Raw genomic sequence first — 22,920 nt, 5'->3', positions numbered from 1 at the left:
TAGGCATGGTGCCTGTAAAAGTGAATTCCATGATGTACTTTAAAGGAAGTTTTTAAAATTTATCTGTGTTTCAGTAATTTACACTTTACAGCAAGTGTGGTGTGAATACTGACTTATTTCTCATTAGTATTATAATTTTGCATAGTTTGATCAGGTTCTTTCTGACTTTTTCTCCTCATCTCCAAGACAGCCTGACTGTCCTTAACGTAAATACGAAGATGACTCAGTCCAGTTTTGCTTAGACTTAACATCTGTAGATTTCTAAAGATGCATTTTCTGCTTTGCAAACCAAATCTGTGGGCAACTTTCCCCTCTATTACATGCTAATACTTTACTATTCAGATAATAAAATATGAGAGGGGATTGGGAGCATCTTCACATCCTGAGCTGTAAATAAAACCCGTGGGGAAGGCTCTGTGTGTGTTCCAGGGGGTTGGGACATTTGTTTTGCCCACAGTTCATATTCCTGGCCTCAAGTACACCTGCTTGATGATGACCCACTCTTTATTTATAGCTTAGCAGAGGGCTTCCCAAAACATCTTTGTGATTTGAAAGAAAAGAAGTATGGTGACTTTGGAAGGAGGCAAACCCATGATGTATAGGAAACCCCAAACTGTGGAGTTAATGTTAATTTATAACTATTTAGAGTCTTGGCTTCTAAGTTTGGGGCAGTAACAAAACTTTATCTAGGGAAATTAATTACTTTTTTGTGGAGTCTAAAAGTTTGGTAGTCTTTTTAGTTACATGTTAACTTTTTTTTTGAGGATGAAAGGCTGGGAAGGAACAGTTACTCGTTTCACTTAAATCTGACTTGCCAGGTTTGTGCTGCTTTTAATTCTAAGGCTTGGTGGTTTGCAAATGGTTTTATTTCCTAGATTGGGCATCGAGGCAGACAAGTATTACATGGCCTAAATGTGCTGAAATGGTTTCTTGCTCTGTGAACCAGAGGGAAACAGGGTGCCTGGAACACCCTTTTACAGCACATGGGTTTCCAGGAATTTAGGCAGCCAAATAGTTACGACTTGAGATTTGCTTGCCACAAGCCACATCCAGCCATACATGGAAACACGCAGCACGGGGAACAGGTGAACTTGGAGTCCTGTGTCGCAGTACCTGGAATTGCTCCTCTCCCTGCCCAGCCACATTTTTGTGGTTAATGTGTGCTAATCAAATGCCATTGGCACAGCTGAAACCCAACAGCCGTGAGCTCCGAGTGGGGTGGGCTGCCAGGAGGAGGCTCCTGCTCTGGGCCTGTGTGTGGGCTGTGCTCAGCATGTGGAGCTTTGGGGAGTGCTGGGGTGTCCCTCAGTATCTGGGTAGCACCCTGCCTCTGTTTAACATCACATCCGCCAGAAAAGTCCCTGGAAGTGTTCAAGGCTAGGTTGGCCAGGGCTTGGAACAACCTGGCCCTGTGGAAGGTGTCCCTGCCCATGGCAGGAGGTGGAACTGGTTGGGCTTTAAGGTCCCTTTCAACCCAAACCACTCTGTAATTGTGGGTTATAATAGAAATGGGGAATTGAATTTTTTTAATGCTTGTTCAACATCACGGTTCAGTTTGTAGCACCCTCTTATCCACCCCTAAAATACTCTCCCTGACAAGAATTTTTTCTCCAGGGATTCCTTGTTCCAGCTTGGCATCCTTGCTGTAGCTGCTGTGAGTCCCATAATTGCCAGCCTCCTTGTTTCCCAGATTCCAGCTGATTGTTAATGCTTCTTTAAATACTAAAGCTTCAGTGGTGGAAGACCTGTTTGCTCAGGCCCTAACTATGACCCTGGTCAGACCCTCCTTGTCTGGCCACATGTATTTAGTGGCACAAATATGCAGCTTTTAAAATTGAACAGAAAAAAAGGTAACTGACGGAAGTGATCATCAGGTCAGGCTGGAGACACTAAATCCTATGTGGGTGGCTTCAGGATAGGTGTTAGCCCATACTCTTTATTTTCTGTGGCTTGTGCTCATGTCAACTGTTGTTACACAACCTTCTCACTTTATATCAGCGTGACTTTTATAACTCCTAAGAGCACTAGATATTCTCCCTGGCAATGCTTGAAATTCTTTTCTTGTGGAGCTCATCACAGTGTTGAGGAGGAATGGAAAGTGTAGCACAGCCTTCTGTCTTGGGGAAATGATTAATGTGGAATTTTCAACAAGATAAAACAATGGTGAAAAAAGATTTCCAAAACTTGCTGAATTTCAGTGTAGGCATGGAGGCAACCAGATGAGTTTCAGTCCTGAAAGGGCACATAGCTGTGCTCTGTGTGCATGAAGAACTGATTCCCAGGAATTGGGGGACTGTCTTCCTTACATTTGACTGGATGTTATCTGTAAATTGGAATTTTGACTGGATGTTTGGTTCTTTCCCTTAATGCAAAGATCTGAAACTTTCTGGTGAAGGCTTATCCTGTGTTCTTCACCTTCTGTGTTTAATGTTGCATTAGAGTGAGACTTAATGATGGGGACAGGAGGAAGGGAGGGCTAAGAAGGTATTAGAAGGATCTGTCCTTAAATCGTGGTGTGGTAAAAACTTGAGTGAATCTTCATTTTAAATAAATGGCAAGACTTTTAGGTAGCTCTTGATTGCTAATTCAAAAACAAGGGGGGGAAAAAGGGACAATTATTTACTGGCAGCCCCCACTAATTTTTACTGCAGCACAAAAAGATGAGCTCAAAACTTTAGTAGAACCTCCAAAGCCACCCCCTGCCTCCGATTCCCATTTTAGCGTTGCCCTTCCCTCTCCGTGGCTGTTGGAGGAGCGCCGTGTTTGCAGCAGCAGCTGTACTAGAGGGGTTGCTATGCTACATGTGCACTTGAGTTTATGTGGGGCTATTTTTAACCTGTCACAAGGTGAGCTGTGCCTTTGCTTAAGTTGTCTTGCAGTACACACCAAGAATTATTTATGTTTCTGGAAGAAAGGAGTTCCAGTTTTATTTTGAGACCTCAAGCAAATTGCTGTCTTTATTGCTAAAAGTGGTGGGGAGAAAAAGTGCAGTTCCTCTCAGGATCTGTGGCATCAGGTGTTGGTTGTAGCTGAGCAAAGTAGTAAAATGTAAAAAAGCTTTTTGGTGCTTTTTTCCTTTTTTTTTTTTAAATTGATATGAATAATTGATGTGTGTTAATTGAATCTGTGAGTACTGTATATGAGCAGTCCCATTCTCTGGGATGGGTTACATCAGTGCTGAGTAACATTTTGTGCAGTGAGTTCTTTTAATAATAGGTTTTGTGAGCAGATGGTGGAATTTTTGCTCTGGTAAAAATAGACATCTGACTGTAGCCTTTATTTCTGTGATGCAGAATCTGATTTTTTTCTTTTTTTTTTTTAAGAGTTACCAAACATAAAAGGCTGCTTTTCTAACCTTGTTTTTCGTTCATCACTGCACTATAGACCATAAATTTTAGGGCTGTAGTAATGTATTGGTTGTGATTTTAATCTTTTGTGTCTAAACTTGTACAGTTGCAAAGATGCTTGATTTGTGTTAATTAATAACAATTAGCTCTACTGAAGAGTGTGTCAGTGTCAGGCCAAACCAAATATGTTTTAAAAGTGATGTGCTTCTGTTACAGTTCAGCCAAAACCACAAGGTTTGTATCAAAATCCTTCCTTGTTGAACACCAGTTCTGAGCCTTACCCTGTGCTTTAATTCCCCACAGGTGTGTATTTGCCTTTGTTATGGGAACAGAGTTTCTGTTGGAAAAGTCCCATAGCTCTGGGCTACACGAGGGGCCATTTCTCCGCCCTGGTTGCCATGGAGAATGATGGCTATGGCAATCGAGGCGCTGGTGCTAATTTGAACACTGACGATGATGTTACTGTTACTTTTCTACCCTTGGTGGACAGCGAGAGGAAATTATTGCACATTCACTTCCTTTCTGCTCAAGAGGTAAGAAAGAAACACCTGGTGTGTGGTGGTGGCTTTGTCACAGCTGCTTGCTGAAGCTCAGCAATCTCTGTAGCCCCGTGGGTTTTTGGTGTCCACAGAATTACAGGGAGTGTGCTGTTCTGGTTAATTAATACTGCTCCCTTCCCCATCATTCCAGGTGATTCTGAAAGGTGTTTTCCCATAAATATGATGCTTATTTACAGCTCTGTAAATGGAATGTAACTTCATTGTCCATGTAAATCACAGAAACAGAATCACAGAATAGAATCACAGAATATCCTGAGCTGGAAGTGAGCCACAGGGATCATACAGTCCAACTCCTGGCCCTGCACAGGACACCTCAACAATCCCATCCTGTGCCTGAGAACATTGAATATCAGCATACCTAGAAAAGGACACAAAAATAAGGGTTCTGTCACTAAGGAAAGACTGAAATCTGCCTTTTGGGGTTTTTTTTTTTTTTTCTAAAAGATGCAGTACAAATATTGGCCCATAGTTGCAGCATGTTCCACCTTCTATTCTAATGAAACTCAACTCATTTTTTAATAACTACGATAAAGACATGGAACTATTTCAGTAAAGGGTGTGCATGGATGAAGGGAGGGCTGGAAGACTGAAGTAATTGCAGAAAGTGGGCATTCTATAAATAAAAGGAGAAAAATACGGGCTTCAGGTCTAGAGAGGGGTGTTTCTTCAGCAAGCCACGATATTTGTTATGTGTTACAAGAGAAAATATTTCATCGAAGGAACTCTTAAGACTCCTGAAAATGTCTTTGTAAAGCCAGAAGAATCTTTTAGGGCCTGCCCTTTATATATGGTGCCTACCACAAATAAATAGTTGCTTTAAAATAACTGAAATACAGAAAGGCTGCATTGGAAATACACATGTGAAAAATTGGGAAGAAGAGCTGGAGCGTATTTCCAGAGCCTTCAAACTTTGGTTGAGTTTGGCTTTCAGAGTCTCTGGGTGCGGCGATGCGCTCGGAGCAGGAATGGCGCTGGGCGTTGGGGAAGCCTCACTGCCGGTGTTTTCTGTCCCCCAAAGATAGGCAACGAGGAGCAGCAGGAGAAGCTGCTGCGGGAGTGGCTGGACTGCTGCGTGACAGAGGGAGGGGTTCTCGTGGCCATGCAGAAGAGCTCCCGCCGGCGCAACCACCCGCTGGTCACCCAGATGGTGGAGAAGTGGCTCGACCGCTACCGCCAGATCCGGCCCTGCACGTCCCTGTCCGACGGCGAGGAGGACGAGGATGACGACGATGAGTGAGGGGGAATAAAGTGCAAATGAGCAGCGCAGAGTGTGTGACCCTGAGTGAGCGTTGTGCTGTAGCAGTTGGGTGTGGAACGACCCAGGTCTAGGGGATACATGCCGGGAAGGATTCTCCGACAGCACAGGGAGAGAGAATGGATGCTCATCCTGCTGCCTGGAGAGAGCCAAGTGGGCTGGACTACAGTTTGTATAAAAACACGAAAAAGAAACAAAAAACAGCTAATTTTATTATCAAGATGGAAGAAAAAAAAAAAACAAACAAAAACCAACCCCATTTTTCTTTCTGACTGTAAATCTGTCTATAAATGTACCGCATGTGGTTGTGTAAGAGGTTGTGTAATAGGAAACGTATACCAGCATCTTAATTATTGCAGAGAAATTTTTCAACTAAGGGCACTTCTGAAAGCACATGTGAGCTGGATGGATAGCTCCTCCCTCTGAGATTCTTTTACAGTAGAACCTGGTCTTCTCCATCACCTTTTAGATACTCTGACACATTTCCCTGAAAGGCCCTTTCCTGTGAAATCTCACCAGTGCCCAGGTCAGATTGTGAGAGGTTTTTTTTGTTTGCACAAGATATCCACAGCAAGTTATAAGCAAAAATACATTCATTATTTTACTAATATTTTAGTTATTGCTGTGCCCACATAATAAAGCCTAAACTCTACGGAACAAACTGGAAAAGAAGCTAAATTTTTCATTGAGTGAAATTATTTGTTTCCTGAAAAAGCTTTTTGGTGTTTTGGTTTTTTTTCCTTTTTTTTTTCTTCTAATAGTTAATAGATTCCTTTCAGTATACGTAAGGATATTTATTCAGAGAAGTGACCTAAAAGATAGGGATTTTATTCCTGTGAGTATACACTAAGGAAAATTGTGTGAAATCTGAGAACTTGAACACAGTTGAGAATTTAATCTTGTCAAAACTCCGCCTTGCTGTGTTACAAATTATATCATTTTATCATTTATTCTTTGATCACTCAAACTTTGCTGCAAATGAAAAAATACCTTTTGGAGGGTTACTCCTTGGTCACTAAATCTAGTGAGACTCCACTTCGCAGTTCTAATTAAAAAGAAGAATTTATGCTCAAGTTGTTTAAAAGCACTGTTATATATTTCTCAGTATGTAAACCTGGGAATTTCTTGCATGTTGATTGATGTGGCCATACTTAAACTTATGTAAGTTCCTAAGAGTGTAAGTTCAGAGTATATTCTCCAGTAGAAATTTTATTATATTTGATAACTTTAGCCATGTAACCTGTAATGGATAAAGTTTATCTAAAAATCTCACTGAAACACTAAAGGTTAATGCCAGTTTTTACATATACAGTGCAATTCAGGTTGGCTTGAAAAGCACTTTTGATGGTGTGGTGGTTGAATAAGCAATTTTGCAGTAGATGAAATTGTTTTAATTAGAATTTGGAAAGAAGCCCCATAGCACCTATTTTTATGTAGTTCAGAGCTATGGAAACCCTGAGGAACTTGCTGCTTTTTCTTCCAAATGCTGCTTAGATGGTGTTGAAACGTGCACAACTCCTACAGAAACTTGGTGACGACACCGAAAGTAAAGAAATAATGAAGTACTGTATTAATTTTGCAATTTTCCCGTTCTAGATTCCACTGAGGTTTATTATGTCTTCACCTTTTTGGCCATTAGAGCTCCTCTGATTGGTGCAAGCCCAGATTTCCAGGTGAAGGATGAATGCTGCTTTGCCATGAGTGAGTGACCCAAATTCAGTGCCCAACCCCAGATACTACAGAGCTTCTTCATGAGCACACAGTCCTGGTTCAAGCTCCCTTTCTAAATTGGGATTTCTTTTTTTGTCCTTACCTTGCAGTGAAATCCTTTTATACCTCATCTAGCTGAGGATGTAAAGCTTTTCTGTCAGGGGAGCTCAATGCAGGGTAAGCTGGGATGAGGATTTCCATGCCCTGAGCTGGCCAGCACCGTGTGCTGGAGTGGTTTGTGTGTCGTGCTGTGACCATGGGGGTCCTAATTCACCATCCTGAGGAGCCCTCAGTCAGTGGCCAGACCTGTAACTTCAGATCCCAGCCTGCCCACGACCAGCTGCCCTGTGGACACAAGGATAAGCCCCTGAGTCCATGGGCTACTCTGAGGATGCTGTGGAGTTTTCACCTCCCACCCCTGTGCTTTTGGCAGTGCTGTTCCATTCATGGAAGCAAAGCTTCCTTGTCCCGGGGGGAGAATTACCAGTGTGAAAGTCTACCTTGAGCCAAGCTGGCCCAGCACTCCTGCCCTCCTCTCCTGCTGTCCATGGGCAGCCTGCATTGTGCCCCTGTCCCCCAGCCCTTCCCAGAGCAGTGGAGTCCTTGTGGTCAGTTCAGCTGTTCTCAAAGCATGCACCGATGAATTCCTCAAGTTCTGCTCCAACAGGACAGTCCTGGTACTTTGGATCACTTGGCTTTCTTGATCATTATTGTTTTGTTCTGATGTGTTGTACAATGAATGGTCTGTTCAGGTTCACATGCTTCACAGGCCTTTTTGGAACTGGTGAAGTGTCTTTTCCAGAATCAGAGTATTCCAAACCTCCTGTACCTGTAGATTAAAGAGGTACAACACCCCGGCTTCGTGCTCGCACCGCAGTCAGTGTATGTCAGTGGCTCCTCAGTCACACACCTGAAAGTTTACAGACACTGAGATTAATCTGCACACACTCCCTTGCAGCTTGTCAGCAAGTTCTGCACTTTCAGCCATGAAAATACATAAAAAAATTGGGTTTCTCAATGTTACTTTCCTCATATATTGCTCACAGCAGCACACGCTTTCCTAGCACAGAACTTAGCTTTTCATTGCTACCTCCTTTACACCTGGTCAGGTTTTTTTTTTCTGGTTTTATTTATGACTTCCTCAGTGAAAATCCCTGTATTTCTTTTGTTTTTAATATATTAAAATTTAGTAATTCTGGATTCTTCCAAAGTTCTGCTGCATGGCTTATGGCAAATACCCCCCGAGTTGCATTTCCTCCATTATCTAGGTTGGTGTGTGTGTTTGGAGACCTTGTTTAATTGCTGCTTTTCCTTTTCCCCCCTTTTATTCAGTAACTTCCCCATATACCATTTTAAAAAGATTTTATGTAGTGTTTAACCTTGAAGCTGCTTGTTTTAAGCTACAGTGACATCTCTGGAGTTCTCCCTGGAGGAGGAGATGATTATCCCAGGAGAGCGTCCCTGTCTGCCTTCCCAGAGCAGGGCAACAGCAGCAGCATGGCTCTTCCGTCAGCCACAAACCTTCAGCAGCAACTGTTCATTTCCCATTTCTCTGCCCAGTAACTTTCCACTTGAGAGCTGCAGCTCCTGGTGCTTTGGCATCTCCCAGTTGTGATGGTATTCTTCCCTTTCCGCTTCCACAGCTCTGATCTTTGCATGTTTTGCTGGGGTTCTTACTGCAGGCACTTGTAACCCTTGGGATGGCTCAGTCGCTGCTCCTGTTGAGCTTGTGGCACTTCTGTCCTTGGTTTTGTCTGAAAGGGAAGTTGGGTGTTGGATGAAAGCTCCAGCATTTTCTGAGCTCGGCCCTCACTGTCCCAGTGCGGAGTCACTGCTGGCACAGGGGATCCTGCGGCGCAGGGAGGTACCGGATTATTCGGAAACAAAGTACCAGGGCTCGTTTATTTTTAAAACAACTCTAAATCTTAATAACAATTAAATGTTTTCCTCATGGTTTTGATGGTCATTTCAGTGTGTCCCAGACACCTCCCCTGTATCTGACCTGTTTTATCCCAGTTTCTCATGGAGGTCACGGATAATTCACTGCTGGGCTGTGCTGAGCACTGACAAGGAGCGGTTGCTCTGTAACAGGTGATCTCTATTTTGGATGTTTGGAGCTGGTAACCAAGTTTTCAGTTTAATTTAAAGCAAACAAAATACAGAGTTTTGTAACTTAGACACTTTGGTTTCAGCTTTTTTTAGTCCCCATCTAACTCCATGTGTGTGGTACTTGGACACAGTGGGAAAGAAGGGTGGAAACAAGAACAGGCCTTTTGCCCAGTGAAGCTCAAAGCCACCAGCACCTCTTGAGCATTTTTTTGGCTTTATTTTCCAGTGGTTTGATAACGCTTCAGCTCTTGAGAATGTACAGAAAATGTTGTGTGAGTTGTAGCTGCCTTTGTACCTTAGTGGAAACCCACAGTGATCTCTTCATCACAGACCACTCTGAGTTGGAAGGGACCTTCTCTTCCCACTGGACTGTAAATATTTGCCAAGTGTGACCAGAATTACATTTCTGTACCTTATGGTTACCTCTCAGTGTCTCCAAAAGCCCCAGATTGCAGCGAGAGCTCTTGCCTTTCAGAAATTATAGAAATTTTATCACTTTTTATTGAAAACTGCACTGAACGCTAAATGTCCACCTTTACAATAAACAAATACAGTAACGGTAACACACTAAAACAAAACATACTGATAGCCATTGGTTTCTTTTTTGTCTGTTTGGGACAGCTCAAGATTTCTTTTTTTTTTTGTCACAGAAACAGGAATGTACCCATACAAAGGCTCAAAACAGGCCATCTTTAAAAACAAAAAGGCGATGATTCACAAAAGACTATGAATATAACATGTAACTAGTTGATACAAATCTAATAGGATTTGTTAAAATCAGTCACATCTAATAACACATCTTGAAGTGTTCTTGTATAAAATATCACGTGAAGAAGACTTTTATCAATGTCTAAAAAAGTGGATTTTGTTCATAGACAGTCTGACAAGTTACCATAAAAAGTGTTTCCTGAGACATAAGGAAATGCAACATTATTCTTGAACCCTTTCCAGCTCAAGACTTTTTCCACTTGATAAAATAGCTGCAGATTTAAAACTGAGAAAATATATTTGAGTACAAATAGTGTGTGAAACTTAATACTTTCTTCTTTTTTTTTTTCCTTTTTTTTTTTTTTTCTTTTTTTTCTTTTATTTTTTCTTGCATCATTGCAGGGCATAGGTGGATGCACAGCTACTTTATTCAGTGTATTGGGCAGAGAAGAGACTGGCAGTTTGGTTTTCCTTAGCCTGGGAGGGCAGTGGTCAGTGCCAAGAGCCCTTTCTGCCCTCCCCAGCCCACGGATCCCGGCTGGAATGGCTGGAACTTAGACCTGGCAGGAACTTCTGTTAATGGCACTGGCCCTGTGAGACTGCAAAAAGGAGGAGGAGTAGTGTTTGCTTTTTTTTTCTTCCACTTCTAAGCCAGGACTGCTGCCCCCCGTTAGGAGAGGTCACCAGATGCAAGAGAAAGGAAAGGGCTGAAGCCACCCAATGGTTTCCTCTGACACGTTAACTCTGTAAAGATGGCTTAATTCAGTGGCCTGGACACAGTGCAGGAGCCCTGTCCTTCCCAAGGAATTGAGGGGGGAAAAGAAATTCATTTTTATTCATGTGATTGATGCACAGATGAAGGAAACTCAACACACAAGAACAGAAGTTGCTCATTAATGTATCACATCCTAGTTTTCAGCGCTGCAGGGAGCAGGTGACTTCTCCAGGGCTCCTCCCCAGTCTTGGCTGCTGTCGCTTTGTCGGGAACACTGGAACATCAATGATGCGTCTGTCCAAAATCAACATTACAAATTTCGTATCAAATTCTTCTCTTTTAGTTCATGTATAACTTCTTTTCCAATGTCTCTTGGTCCTAAGTTTATTGAATGGTTTTTAAATTATCTGCTATTGCTCGTTGGGATGTTCCCTGTTGTCCCCGTGTTTTGTGGGCTGGTTGGGCGATGGAGCTTGGGAAGGATGTGCCACTGTGGGAAGGTTGTGAGTAACGGGGATGCCTCCGGGAATGATGCCCTCCATAGCTGCTGGGATTCCTCCCGGTGCCACACTCACCATCCCAGGGGGATACCTGGCAGAGGGGACAGAGAGAGGCAGGTTTGTCACAGCAGAGCTCATCACACACCCATCACTCCCACCACCTCTGTGGAGAAAACACAGCAACGAGCTTCCACTTCCCTCCCGGAGCCAGGTTTGGTTTTCCTGTTGAGTTACAAGGGAGAGCTCAGAGTTACCCATTAACTGCTGTGCCTTGGGTAAGCATCCTCTGCTACAGCACCAGGACTGCAGCTTGTTCTGTGCCTTCTCACAGCCTCCTGAGCCAGGGGGAAGCCTTCTCCTTTGGGAAACTGGGTAAGGAACCATCTGGAATGCTCTCTGAAACCCCAGATGCTGGTGTGCTGACTGCATCCCTGTGTGTGAATACCTTGAACACCGACACCTGGTTTGTAAATTTTCCCTGTGTGGAAGGTGAGCTGCATCTTCCTCATGGAACAGCACAGCTGAAAGATGGGATCAGATCTAATCCATCTTTTCCAAAAGCAGGAGGAATTACACACATTTCAAGAAACAACAGTGAGTTTGAAAAAGGAGAATAAGAATTCCTTCAGCTGTGATGTGGGAAAATGAGGACAAAACCCTGAAGCTGAACCCTGGAGCTCTGTAGCCACATGAGGCCTGAGAGCTCCCACCTCCCTGTGGCTCTGCTGCCTTAGGGAAAGGCGGATTGGGAAGCCAGGAGAGGAAGGGAGTTTCACCTGCCTGTGAAGGTGGGGAGCTGAGCCAGCTTACAGGGGCTGTGGGGCTGCAGCTTAGCCAGGATGAAGCTCCCTGCAGAGACAGGTTAAGGTGGGAAGCCAAGGCTTGTCCTCAGGTGATGGCACTGCCCACGTGTTTTGGAACAAGAGCAGGACTGGGAAAGGCTTTTTCCAGGTTTGGACGTTCTGGTGAGAGGGAGTATTCACTGCCTGTGGCCTGCATGGCACAGGAGCTGCCTGGGGCTCTGCTGCTGGGTAACTCCTGCCTAACATGACCTGATGTGCCCTGCAGGGTATTTTGTGGCTCAGAGTATTTTTGGCAGTGGTGATACCCTGAATGAGCCCATGCTCCAGCTCCTTGAGCCTAATGTCTCCTACCAGCATGCTTGGAGCCATCTAAACAGAGCAGTAAGTAATCCTTAATCTCGGATTTAGGTGGAAATTGGGTCACCTGACTACAGCCCTATATTTGGAGCTTTTCCCCTGGCTCATTAACCCTCGAGGTGGACCTGGCTCACAGCAGCTGGTCAGGGACAGGAGCACAGAGTCCAGTGACTCCCAGCCCAGAGGGATGCAGGCTCTGGAAAGGGAGGCTCTACCCACCCGTGGGTGGCTCAAGCAGCATCAGTGACTGCCCGTGCTGGTTCCCAGGGAGGAGTGACAGCAGCTGGGGTACCCGGGTGTCCCCCCTCCTGTCCAGCTGGATCCCAGCCCTGCCGTGCCAGCGGCTCCAGCTCTCCCGGTGCTCCCGTTCTCCCGGTGCTCCCGTTCTCCCGCTCACCTGTACGTGGCACCATTGAGCTCGGGATGAATCGCCTGCTGGTCTATTACTGACCACGGAGCCGTCGTGACAAAGAATTCCTTATTCACACAGTTCCTTAGGCTTTCTGGGATGCGCCCTGCAGTTGGCGAGAAAGGTGAGTCTGTGTCAGGCAGGGCCCAGCTTTATCACCCTCTAAAAAGCTGCAGTGTTTATAATTTCACTGTGTCTGTCAGTGTAAAGGATGGGAGAAAAAAAATTCCACATTCCTTGTTTCAGGAGGATGTTTTGGCTGCCCTGAGGTGCAGGGTTGGAGACCAGTTTCCTACCCTCACTCCCAACACTTGGGAAGCTGTTCCCTTGAGCCCCTGCTTTGGAGGCAGACATGAAGCTGTGCCTTCCACCTTCACAAGGATGGCAGCTTTTAGGACAAAAGATGCACCCTTTTGCTGGAGTATTGTGCCCACCACCATCGGATTTGGTTTTGGAATGCAGAAGTCACATCCACAGTGGCTGTGTCTGCACCACTGTGTGGGTTAGCACCAGTAACATGGGCAGCAATTACTGCTTCCCTGTCCTGTTCTCCCCAGTCACCAGTCTTTGCCCTATTCATAAAAAAACAAACAACACAAAACCCCTCACCCAACCACAAACATCCCCAAATGACAGAACAGGAACGTTTGGATTCTCAGCTCTTTTACTGGGAAGCAAACTGGGGTTAGATCCCTTTCCCAGTGTCCTGCTGGGACATGGGCAGGGTGAATCCCTGTCTCTGCTCCTCCTGACTCCTGTTGCAGGCACCCAGGGAGCCAAGCCCAGCGTCCCCAGGGGCCGGGTACCTGTGATCGCACGTCGGATTTCGGTGGCAGCAGCTTCTCTCATCTCTAGGGACGCCTGCTCGCTGTACCAGGCTGTGTGCGGGGTGCAGATCAGGTTGGGAGCATCTTTCAATGGGCCTTGAGCAAAACTGGGAGCAGGGGAAAACAAGCAAAGAGATTAATCAATGTTTAAGCAGCGAATAAAAGATGAACGGCCAAAGGCTTGTGCTCTGGCCTCTACATATGCAACACTCCTTCCAAGGCCAGGCTGGATGGGGCTTGGATTAACCTACTCTAGTGGAAGGTGTCCCTGCCCATGGCAAAGAATTGGAACTAGATGACCTTTAAGATGCCTTCCAGCCCAAATCATTCCATGATTCCCTGGCCTGACAGTCCTGCCAGCCCAAAATGGCCACAGAAGTGCTGGGGAGGAAGCACAGCTTCTGTGCAAGGCTCAGAAAATGCACCAAAAAAGAGCCAACGGGGCTGAAAAACCAGCCCATGGAGTGGCTGGGCTTAATTCTCTCGTGGGAAAAATGTTTGGGGGTGTCTGCAGCAGTGTGGGGATACAGGGACAGCTGTGGGTCAGCCCAGGATGGGAGGAGGTGGACACTGGGGTTCCTCTTGTGTAGGAGCAAACTTTTTGTTCCTTAAATATTTCTGTGGTGAGAGAAGCTGCATTCCGAGTTACAACCAACCCTTCCCAGGCTGCGGGCAAAAATGCCCAACGCTGAGTGCAGTGACTTTGTTCTCATGGCCCAGTGAGTGTTTTGGGTTTTCTTTTAAGCACAGGCTGGGTTCTTGTTCTAAGCTCCCGGTGTCCCTTTGAGCACCCATAACCCCAGTGCTGGACTACAACCGATGGCTGCTGCAAGGTGACAACAGCAGGACTGTCCCTCAGTGCTGGGGCTGTGTGACAAAGGGCTGTGACACTCAGTGGCTGCCACGACAGACGGTGACACCAACACCACCCCAGGGCCACCACCCCAGGGCCAGCCCCGGGAGCCAGAGCTTTACCTGAATGGCTCCGACTCGTGCACGTCGAGCGCTGCCCCTCGTATCCGTCCCTCCTTCAGGGCTTGAGTTAAGGCCTTCTCGTCCACCAGCCCCCCGCGGGCCGTGTTCACCAGGAACGCTCCCTGCCTCATCTGCCGCCGGCCCGGAGAGGGATGACCGTCAGCTGGGTGCAGTGACCCCATCCAATCCTCACCCCCACCCCGGGATGCTGCCTCCAGCTGGGACAGCATCCCACTTTTTGTGCTCCAGCCCCGGAGCAATCCCCATCCCGCTGCAGGTGGGTTTTCCATGGAAACTCCATCTCTGGTTGGTGTTGGCAAATTAAACCCACTGTTGCCATCACCTCCACACCACGGGGGTGGGGATCATTTACCTGTCAGGATACTGCTCCCCTAAACACTGTGAGGAGACACACCTGGGTGCAACCAGCTATTCTGGAGGTGCTGGCTCACCGTGGGAGCTGAGGGATCTGTGGCCAGCTCCTGCACCCTGGGCTTGCCCACCAAAGAGCTCTCTGGCTGTGCACGCGAGGTGAATTAATTACCTGCTTAATTGTGAAGTCGTTGATAAGGTGGTGGTTGTGTTCGTTAAGGTTACAGTGCAAGGAGACGCAGTCGCTCTGGTAGAGCAGGTCCTGCAGGGTGTAGACCCGCTGGACGCCCAGGGAGCGCTCGATGCCGTCCTGCAGGTACGGGTCATAGAAGATCACGTTGAAGCCGAAGGCCTTGGCTCGGACCGCGACCGCCTGCGCAGTGCGACCTGTGCCGAAGGGAAGGGACAGGGGCAGTTAACTGAGCCCAACTTCCCTGTCTCCACGAGGCTGAGCCCCCAGCAGAACCTGAGGACTGTCCCCTGGGGCCTGCTGGGCTCCCCAGACATTCCCTTGCCTTGCCTCTGTTTCCTCATTTAAACACACTCATATGAGCTTTTGGCATTAATTAGCTGATCCCACCTCTAAGGCTAAAACTCTCTACAGCTGTGGCTGAACTTAAGACAGACTGTTTTACACAGCCCTGCCACTGTGCAGGGCAGAGTGGCTCAGGAAGGGCTGGCTTGGTGTAGCTGTGGCTCAGGGATGGGGGGGGTTTGTTGGGGAGAGGACAGCAGCACTACCTCTAGAGGTGTGGTCCCTCCAGAACACCACCAGTGCTCCTCCAAGGACTCAACCCCAGCTCACAAAAAGCTCCTTCCCCAAAAAACCATGTGAGATGTTCTCCCTATTTCACACCGATCCACTGCAGTGGTTCTGTGGTTTTGGAAAGGCTCGTTGTGGGTTCTTCCCGGAGCAGTGAGAGGTGCTGAGCCCCGCTCAGGAGCTGCCCCCCTTGTCCCACGCACCGAAGCCGATGAGGCCGAGCGTCTCTCCGCGGATGCGGGCGGCTCCGGAGGCCACCTCCCGGATCTGCTCCACGCTCTGCACCCGCGTGCCCTCGCGCAGCGCCTGGTACAGCCACGTGTTCCGCCGGTACAGGTTGAGCACGTGGCACACGGTGGAGTCGGCCGTCTCCTCCACGGCGGCTGAGGGGATGTTGCAGACGGCGATCCCTGCGGAGGCCACACACAAATCAGCTCCTGTCCCCTGGCTGAGGGACCCTGCTCATGGAGTGGGACGACACCGGGCTGCCCTTCCCACGAGCTCCTTAAGCTGGTATTACTCTCTGCCCCTTAAACACCCATGGGCAGATGGTTCAACTCCAACATCCCACCCTTTTACGGGTTCCAAGCTGGTGCCCAGCCCAGCCAGTGGGTGGCCCTGGCACTGTGTTCAGACACCGGTCATTGACTGACTGCATGGTTTAAAAACTACCTTATGGAAAGCAATACCAATTAAACTTTACGCTACATTTGTGGGGAGTCATTACATTTTCTAGTCGAAACCACATCATTTGGCCACCCAATTTGCCAAGTATAAAAAGAAGGATTATGCTGCAGTATCCCTTTACTTTATTCGTTATATCTTTCCTTTCCTGATGTTCAAAGCCTCAGAACATTGTTATAATGGATAATAACAATAAGAGTTAAAAACATGAAGAAACCATTACACTGAGAAGACACTGTTCTTCTCCTGAAAAAAGAAAACAATTCACTATATTGAGAATTGCTTTTTTTAGGAATGACTATTTGAGACTCTCTTATCGCAATTATCTCTGTAAAACAGCTCAGGTGGAATGGCTGTTATTCTTCACTTCCCCAGAGATAACCTTTAATACAACATATCCCAAACACTACTGCAGGCCTGCTCCATAGACTGAATCTTGGGATCAGATGAGTAAAACCTGCTCTTAACTCAGCTGCTAAAACCAGGGATACAATCAAGCTCCTGCAGCTGGAGGTGTGCAGCCAAATGTCTCTGTGACCACCCAAACCAGTTTGGAAACTGGGTGGCCCCAGCACTGTCTGACAACGAGACCTCCCTATTTTTGGCAATCCACACTAAAAGCCTTTTTCAAGTTCCTGAGGCGCCTTTGAAGAGATGGCAAAGGAGGTGGCAACAACCCAACACACAATTCCTGCTCCACCATCCAACGCAGTGCCTTCCCAGCGGAGCAGGCATGACTCAGAGAACCAGCTCAGATCAAGAGATTGATCTTGCTAACAAAATATAATAAAACACCCTTCCTCCAATTTTTCTAAAGCTGTATCAACTCTCCTGTGCCAGAAATAGAACAACCATGCAAATATCCAGTGGTATGAGGGGGCACCTGGAACGAGGGATTCAGACAGGGCAGTTTTAACATAGTTAAGAACCCAAAAGCTGCCTTCTAAAACTGCACTGTTTTGTTCACTTCATGGTCAAGTTTTCTTGTCATAATATCCTCTGTGTGCAAAAAATGTAAACTGCACCCGTAATTTTGGGGCCTGAATGGAGGTCCTGCCTGGAACTCTGCTGTGCCAGCTTGGTCCCATGGGAGCAGCAGCTCCTTGTGCCTGTTTTAAAGGCTTTAAAGGAAGGACAGGGGAGGGAGTCAGGATGCAGAGCTGGGACTTACCGAGCTCCCCGGCAGCTTTGATGTCGATGTTGTCGTAGCCGCTGCCTATTCGGACGATGACCCGCAAGGCCTTGAACTTCTCCAGATCCTCCCGGGTCAGGGTGATGGTGTGGTACATCATGGCCCCCACAGCTTCATTCAACACCTGCAACAAACACAGGGGTCAGGTCAGGGTGATGGTGTGGTACACCATGGCCCCATGGCTTTGTTCAACACCTGCAACACAACACAGGGGTCAGGAGCCGCCGGCACCCCTGGGGGGACACCTGCAGCTCAGGAACCAGGAATATGACACAGTGAGTTGGACACTTTCACTGCTGACCTGCTGTCTGAGCCATGTGTCACCAAAACCAGCAGGCTTGTGACCCACCAACACCTTTGGGAATGGATTTGGTGAATTATCTGCAAATCATGATGTTACATCTGAGCAGACCAGGCAGATGAAAACCACATCTGTCTCTCACCTGGACCCTTTTCCAGGTGGTTATCTGCAAACCCCTCTGCTTCCAAGCAGCAGTAAGTCTGCTTTTAGGAAGGAATTAGGTGTTGCAGCAGTGTCTGTTGGTTCTGAACAGGACTGTGTGACACTGGTAACACCTCAACCTCCTTGTGCATGTCCAAACTCCTGCCACACTGTTCACATCCACCTTTCCTGGCTGTTCTCAAGGGGACCTGAGAAGCTCTGCAGAGGCTGCACAGTCACACAGGGCTGGGCTTTGTCCCCTTCAGTGAAGATCCAGACCTTCACTGGTGCTCGCCACAGCTACCTCAGTGCTCTGGAAACCCAAGACCCATCCAAACCCCCCAAGCCTGGCTCATCTATCAATATCTCACAAAAAACTCCCATTCTCCTCCTCCCAAATTTAATATCTGCCAAGACCAGCACTGATGCTATTTGTATTCCTCTTTCCCAGATCTTGGAAGTGACTTCTGATCACTTCAAACTTCATTTGAGGTATCTAAAATAATACTTTTAAGAGAAGTATTTACATGAAGTTGAGCTTCCAAGCAGAAACACTCATCCACACTGCATGGATCTGCCTGAATGATTCCCAAACCTCCTCCACTCCCTGCTGGAGAGGGAGGAGCTGCTGGAGGTGCACCCAGCACCTGTGAACACCCACCAGCTGCAGGTGGGATGGTGTCAGCAAAGCCACAGCAAGAGCACCACAGACTTCAAAAAACATGAGAAACGTTAATAACATTGATGTGAAAAACCTGATGCAAAGAGATAAAAAGTTACATTTTTTCCCCCCAAACTAACATCTGGCTTCTAAAACAGCCTGAATTAATTTTAATCTGCACTGGCTTCTGTTGATGTTATCTGCTGATTGACTCCTAGTGCAGCTTTGTACACTTTCTGCTCAAAAATCAAACAATCAGACTGGTTTGGGTTGGAAGGGAACTCATTTTTCCAAACACAGGCAGGGACACCTTCCAGTGTCCCAGGCTGCTCCAAGCCCCAATGTCCAACCTGGCCTTGGACACTGCCAGGGATCCAGGGGCAGCCACAGCTGCTCTGGGCACCCTGTGCCAGGGCCTGCCCACCTTCACAGGGAAGAATTCCTTCCCAGTATCCCATCTAACCCTGGCCTCTGGCAGTGGGAAGGCACTCCCTGTATCCTGTCCCTCCACACCTTGTCCAAAGCCCCTCTGCAGCTCTCTTGAAGCCCTTTGAGGCACTGGAAGGTGCTTTAAAGATGTGGAAGAGCAAGGCCAGATCCCGCTGCCCCCACCCGCCCCAGCTCTGCCGGTACCTTCTCGTGAATCTCCTGAGTTGATTGTGCGTCACAGAACGCCACCGTCGCCAGGTCCTTCAGGATGGGCATCTCCACGGTGCAGTCCCTGCCGTCCAGCAGTGCCACCAGGGGCCGGGGGTGCATGGGGCCGTTCATGATCTGCGGGCGGATACCTGCGGGCACAGCGAGTGCGGCTTTTACACGGCGGGCCCTGAGCGGGGCTCCCTGCCAGGTGAGGGGCAGCAGCACCTGCTGACACCCTGCTCAGCAGGTTCAGGGTAACAGCAACACGGGGTGAAGTCTGGCCAAGGGACTGGGAACACAGCTGTGGCTTTGCCCCCCCTTTTTTTTTGGGAATGGCTTTACGGTTCTGACCACCTCAGAAAGACAAGTCCAGAGAATCACTCAAAAAGTAGGATTACTGGAAAATCATGGGAAGAGCAGGACACTGAAGACCTCTTTAGCACAGAAGATTATACTCTGATGCACAAACAACTACTAACAGTTTCATGGGAACAGCAAAGCTCATCTTTGTAAACCCAACGTTCTCCAGGCTGAGGTGAAGGAATTGATCACCACCAAAGGCCACAGAAGGCTGATTTTTATATCCTATTTATTGCTCTGCTGGGGATTAACTGGTTCATTTTGGGACAAGTCACTTGGGAATTTCTACACTGCCTTTTCAGTAAGGATGTTTATGACATTAGGACCCTACAAAATATCTCAGGCATCTTTCTCACCTGCCCAGGCAGTTTCTGGGCAGAGCACAGGTGAGGGGACCAGATGCTCCGGGTACAATGTGGTGCTTTATTTCTGCTGCTGCACCATGAGATGGCTGGGGCTAGAGGGTCTGGGTTTGAGTCTCCAAATGCTCACACAAGCAGCCCTAGCAAAGCCTCTCCTTACCAAACCCCACTTCTGCACAAGAACCTGCCAGGGCTACCAGCCAACATCTGCCTGGCCTTTAAATGCAGTGGTTGTGCTGGTGAGGGGGACAAGCCCAGGGCTTGGCTGAGGGAACTCCATGGGACTGTTTTGGGGTATTTTGTGGGGGCACCTTCCCCAGCTGATGTGGGTGTGACACACATGGGCACTACTGGCCACAGTGATGAACCCCAGACCTGCGAGCACCAAGAGCATGGCCCTGGGGAGGGACCCAGCACTGCTGCTACACTCACACAGCTACACTCATTTTACATGGGAAAACATAACTCCATGGAAACAGGCAGGTTTAACTGAGTGGGTTCAGTGGCTTTCCATTCCTTTTTCACTGAATCTGCCTAAAGAAATGAAGAACCAACCAACCCAGCAGTCCTGACTGAAGGTTTTCAGCATTACAGGTGGGTGCTCTTAGAACAGGTCCTTCCCTCCCCCTTCCCTACTGAGGTCTCCATTACTGGAAGTCGTACATTCTGTTTGCATGCATTTCATCCAGATGGGAGTGCAAGTGTGTCAGTAGGCAGGCTAGAGTGCCGAGACGATCTGGATAAGGGAAAGAAGCTTGTGATAAGCAGATAAGCAAGAATAAAAACATGCCCAAATCTCCGAGCGCTTACACAATCCCTCTGGGCAGCACTGCACCCAGCCAGATTATTTTCTCAGGTTAACAAGCGAGTGAATTATAACACTGACTTAAATGCTTACTAATGTGTATGATCTCCAAGGCTTAGAGCATCACCTGCCAGCCTCACACCACAACTGCAAATACAAAGGAATCTGATGCAGGGGCAAGGTGGCCGTGGTGGTGCCAGCCCTGCTGGCCACCATCCCTGTCCCCAAGCTCGGAGCCCAGAGCCCACCAGGGACCAGGACCATCCTCAAGGCAGAGCAGGGGGCACACAGAGGTTGGAGTGGCTTCCTGTGAGTGTGGCACATGGAAGATAAAACCACAGGTTATCTGAAACTTTGGCATTTAATCCGAGCCCCAAAATAACAGGTTTACTATGCTGCCCTTAGATAAGCTTCTTTCAAAGTCAAACAAAACACAGCTTTTTTTCCTTTTTTTTTTTTTTTTTTTTTTTTGCAACAGCATCTGTGTCTTTGCTTGGGATTAGGGATGTAATTGTGCATGATGACACAGGCTTCTTAGGCACGTCACCCTTGCCCACACATTCAAGTGCAGTCACTGAGGATGAATGTGGCTGTAACCCGAGAGGTACTCACAGGAACTGCTCTCGTTTCTCCTACTTCCAGGAGGGAATTTATTTCAGCTCGACAAGGAAAGTTTTGAAGCAAATCAATACAGGATGAAGCACATAATGTATGGAAATTACATTTTAATAAAAACCATTGGCAGGTTTGCAGCTTAAACCGTGCTCTGTTTTCCTCGCCTGCCTCTCCCGTTGCCTTTCCACCACCCTGCATCCATTCCTCACCGTCCTGGTTCCTACCTCTGCACAAACACATTCAAACCGAGACATTTGGGCTGACAAAACCAAGCTAGCCCGGCTCATACAGCACGTTTGTTCTGCAGGCGACTGCTTCATTAAGAACGAGGTATGCCACAGATCAGAAAGTAATTAAACAGCAGCCACTCCCCCCGAAATTGCGATAAAACATCACAGCCATTAACCCCTTTCACTCTGCCGAACCACGGGCTCGCCCCACCGAGGATACAACGCTGTGTAAACCATGAGCATCACCCCCCTGCGGAGCTGGGCACCAGCTCTCCTCGAGGCTGGGGTGCGATCAGCTCTGCCTCCCAGCAGCCCCCCAGATTCGGTGGCTCCCACGCCATGTCAAGCTGATTTTTGCTGAGAACCCCCCCAGCTGTTCCTGCAAAGTTGGGGCAAGTATTGTTCAACACATATTTTTTTTTTTTTTAGGTGTTTTCAGCTGCCTGCAGAGCCTGGCCAGCAGTGCAGGGAGAGCTTGCTAAGGAAGAGGGAGAGGAGGAAGGGTTTATGGAAAGAAAAAAAAAAAAAAAAAAAAAAAAAAGAAAGAAAAGCAAGGTTTTGCAGCCACAGAGAACTCAAACTCCACCCCGGCTCACAGGCAGCGCCGCTTGTTGCACGCAGCCCCGCGCATAAAGTGCTTTTGTTTCATTTTTAATACACAAAGCCTGCTTGTCCTTTCCTGCCGCTCCTCCCCTTTGCCACCCACTTGTATCCGATCCCAATGGCACCCCTGCCAAGAGAATTAGGGAGTGCTCCCTGCTAAATGGCAGCCTTTGTGTGACCGCAAGACGGCTGGTACCATCTCACCGAAACAAAAGCAGAAGCCATTTGCCTAATTCTTATTAATCTCAGTTGCCTGTGCCATGCAGCATTAAAATAATAACAAAAAAGGGGGAAAAAAAGAGGAAAAAAGGCTTTAAACATGTTGCCCTGAAGTATATAAAAGTGCATCAAGAAGCAATCCTGACACTCGCCTGAATTACCCGCTCACAACCAAGTAGCTACAGTTTTACAGTCAACTACACACTTTATTAAACAAACAGAAAAGAAACAGGAAATTTCCCCTTGCCTGGAAAATGTTGCCTCCACATTCTTCTTCTTATTAAAAACCACACATGGCAGTGGAGGAGTAGGGAGGGAGGAGGAAGGGGGGGAACCCACACACGATAAAATACTACCACTTTTCAGTGCGTTGCCTCTCCTTTCGTCTACGAGGGGGTATCTTCAAACAAGCGATCCCGCGGCCCACAGCTGCAACATCTCAAGACAAATGTCTCTTTGAACACGGAGGGAAAAGAAAAGGCTTTTGTCCTGAGCCCCAGAAGAATGGTCTGAAATTGCGAGAGGAGTTACAGTCACCTCTGCGTGGCTCCCAACTCTTCAGAGCACTCCCTCCAGACTTTGCCGAAGCTTTTAACTAATCGTAGTTCTTTCCCAGCCCTTGAATAAAATCATGTGAGTGCCAGCCAAAAAATCTTATGCTATGCACACTAAAGGGTTTGTATATGTCACAGTTGCTT

At 47.4% G+C, this 22,920-nt stretch overlaps 2 protein-coding genes across 7 annotated transcripts in view; one reads left to right on the top strand and one right to left on the bottom strand.

The window, feature by feature from the left end:
* Positions 1-9,048, top strand: part of ZRANB1 (zinc finger RANBP2-type containing 1) — a 43,173-nt gene extending 34,125 nt beyond the window's left edge. For both annotated transcript variants that reach the window (XM_039553604.1, XM_039553605.1), the window contains exons 10-11: positions 3,651-3,880; positions 4,926-9,048. In XM_039553604.1, coding sequence (XP_039409538.1) covers positions 3,651-3,880; positions 4,926-5,144 — 449 coding nt within the window. In that variant the 3' untranslated portion in view covers positions 5,145-9,048. The remainder of the gene's footprint in view (positions 1-3,650; positions 3,881-4,925) is intronic.
* Positions 9,049-9,464: 416 nt separating this feature from the next.
* CTBP2 (C-terminal binding protein 2) overlaps positions 9,465-22,920 on the bottom strand; it is a 286,616-nt gene continuing 273,160 nt past the window's right edge. For all 5 annotated transcript variants that reach the window (XM_010408459.4, XM_039553603.1, XM_039553601.1 and 2 more), the window contains 8 exons: positions 19,023-19,177; positions 17,266-17,410; positions 15,614-15,820; positions 14,820-15,034; positions 14,276-14,406; positions 13,280-13,407; positions 12,462-12,579; positions 9,465-10,995 (listed from right to left, as the gene is read on the bottom strand). In XM_010408459.4, coding sequence (XP_010406761.3) covers positions 10,815-10,995; positions 12,462-12,579; positions 13,280-13,407; positions 14,276-14,406; positions 14,820-15,034; positions 15,614-15,820; positions 17,266-17,410; positions 19,023-19,177 — 1,280 coding nt within the window. In that variant the 3' untranslated portion in view covers positions 9,465-10,814. The remainder of the gene's footprint in view (positions 10,996-12,461; positions 12,580-13,279; positions 13,408-14,275; positions 14,407-14,819; positions 15,035-15,613; positions 15,821-17,265; positions 17,411-19,022; positions 19,178-22,920) is intronic.

This window comes from Corvus cornix, chromosome 6 (assembly GCF_000738735.6).
Source record: "Corvus cornix cornix isolate S_Up_H32 chromosome 6, ASM73873v5, whole genome shotgun sequence".
In the NCBI taxonomy this organism is placed as follows: domain Eukaryota; kingdom Metazoa; phylum Chordata; class Aves; order Passeriformes; family Corvidae; genus Corvus; species Corvus cornix.
This window is presented reverse-complemented; position numbering and strand designations above follow the sequence as displayed.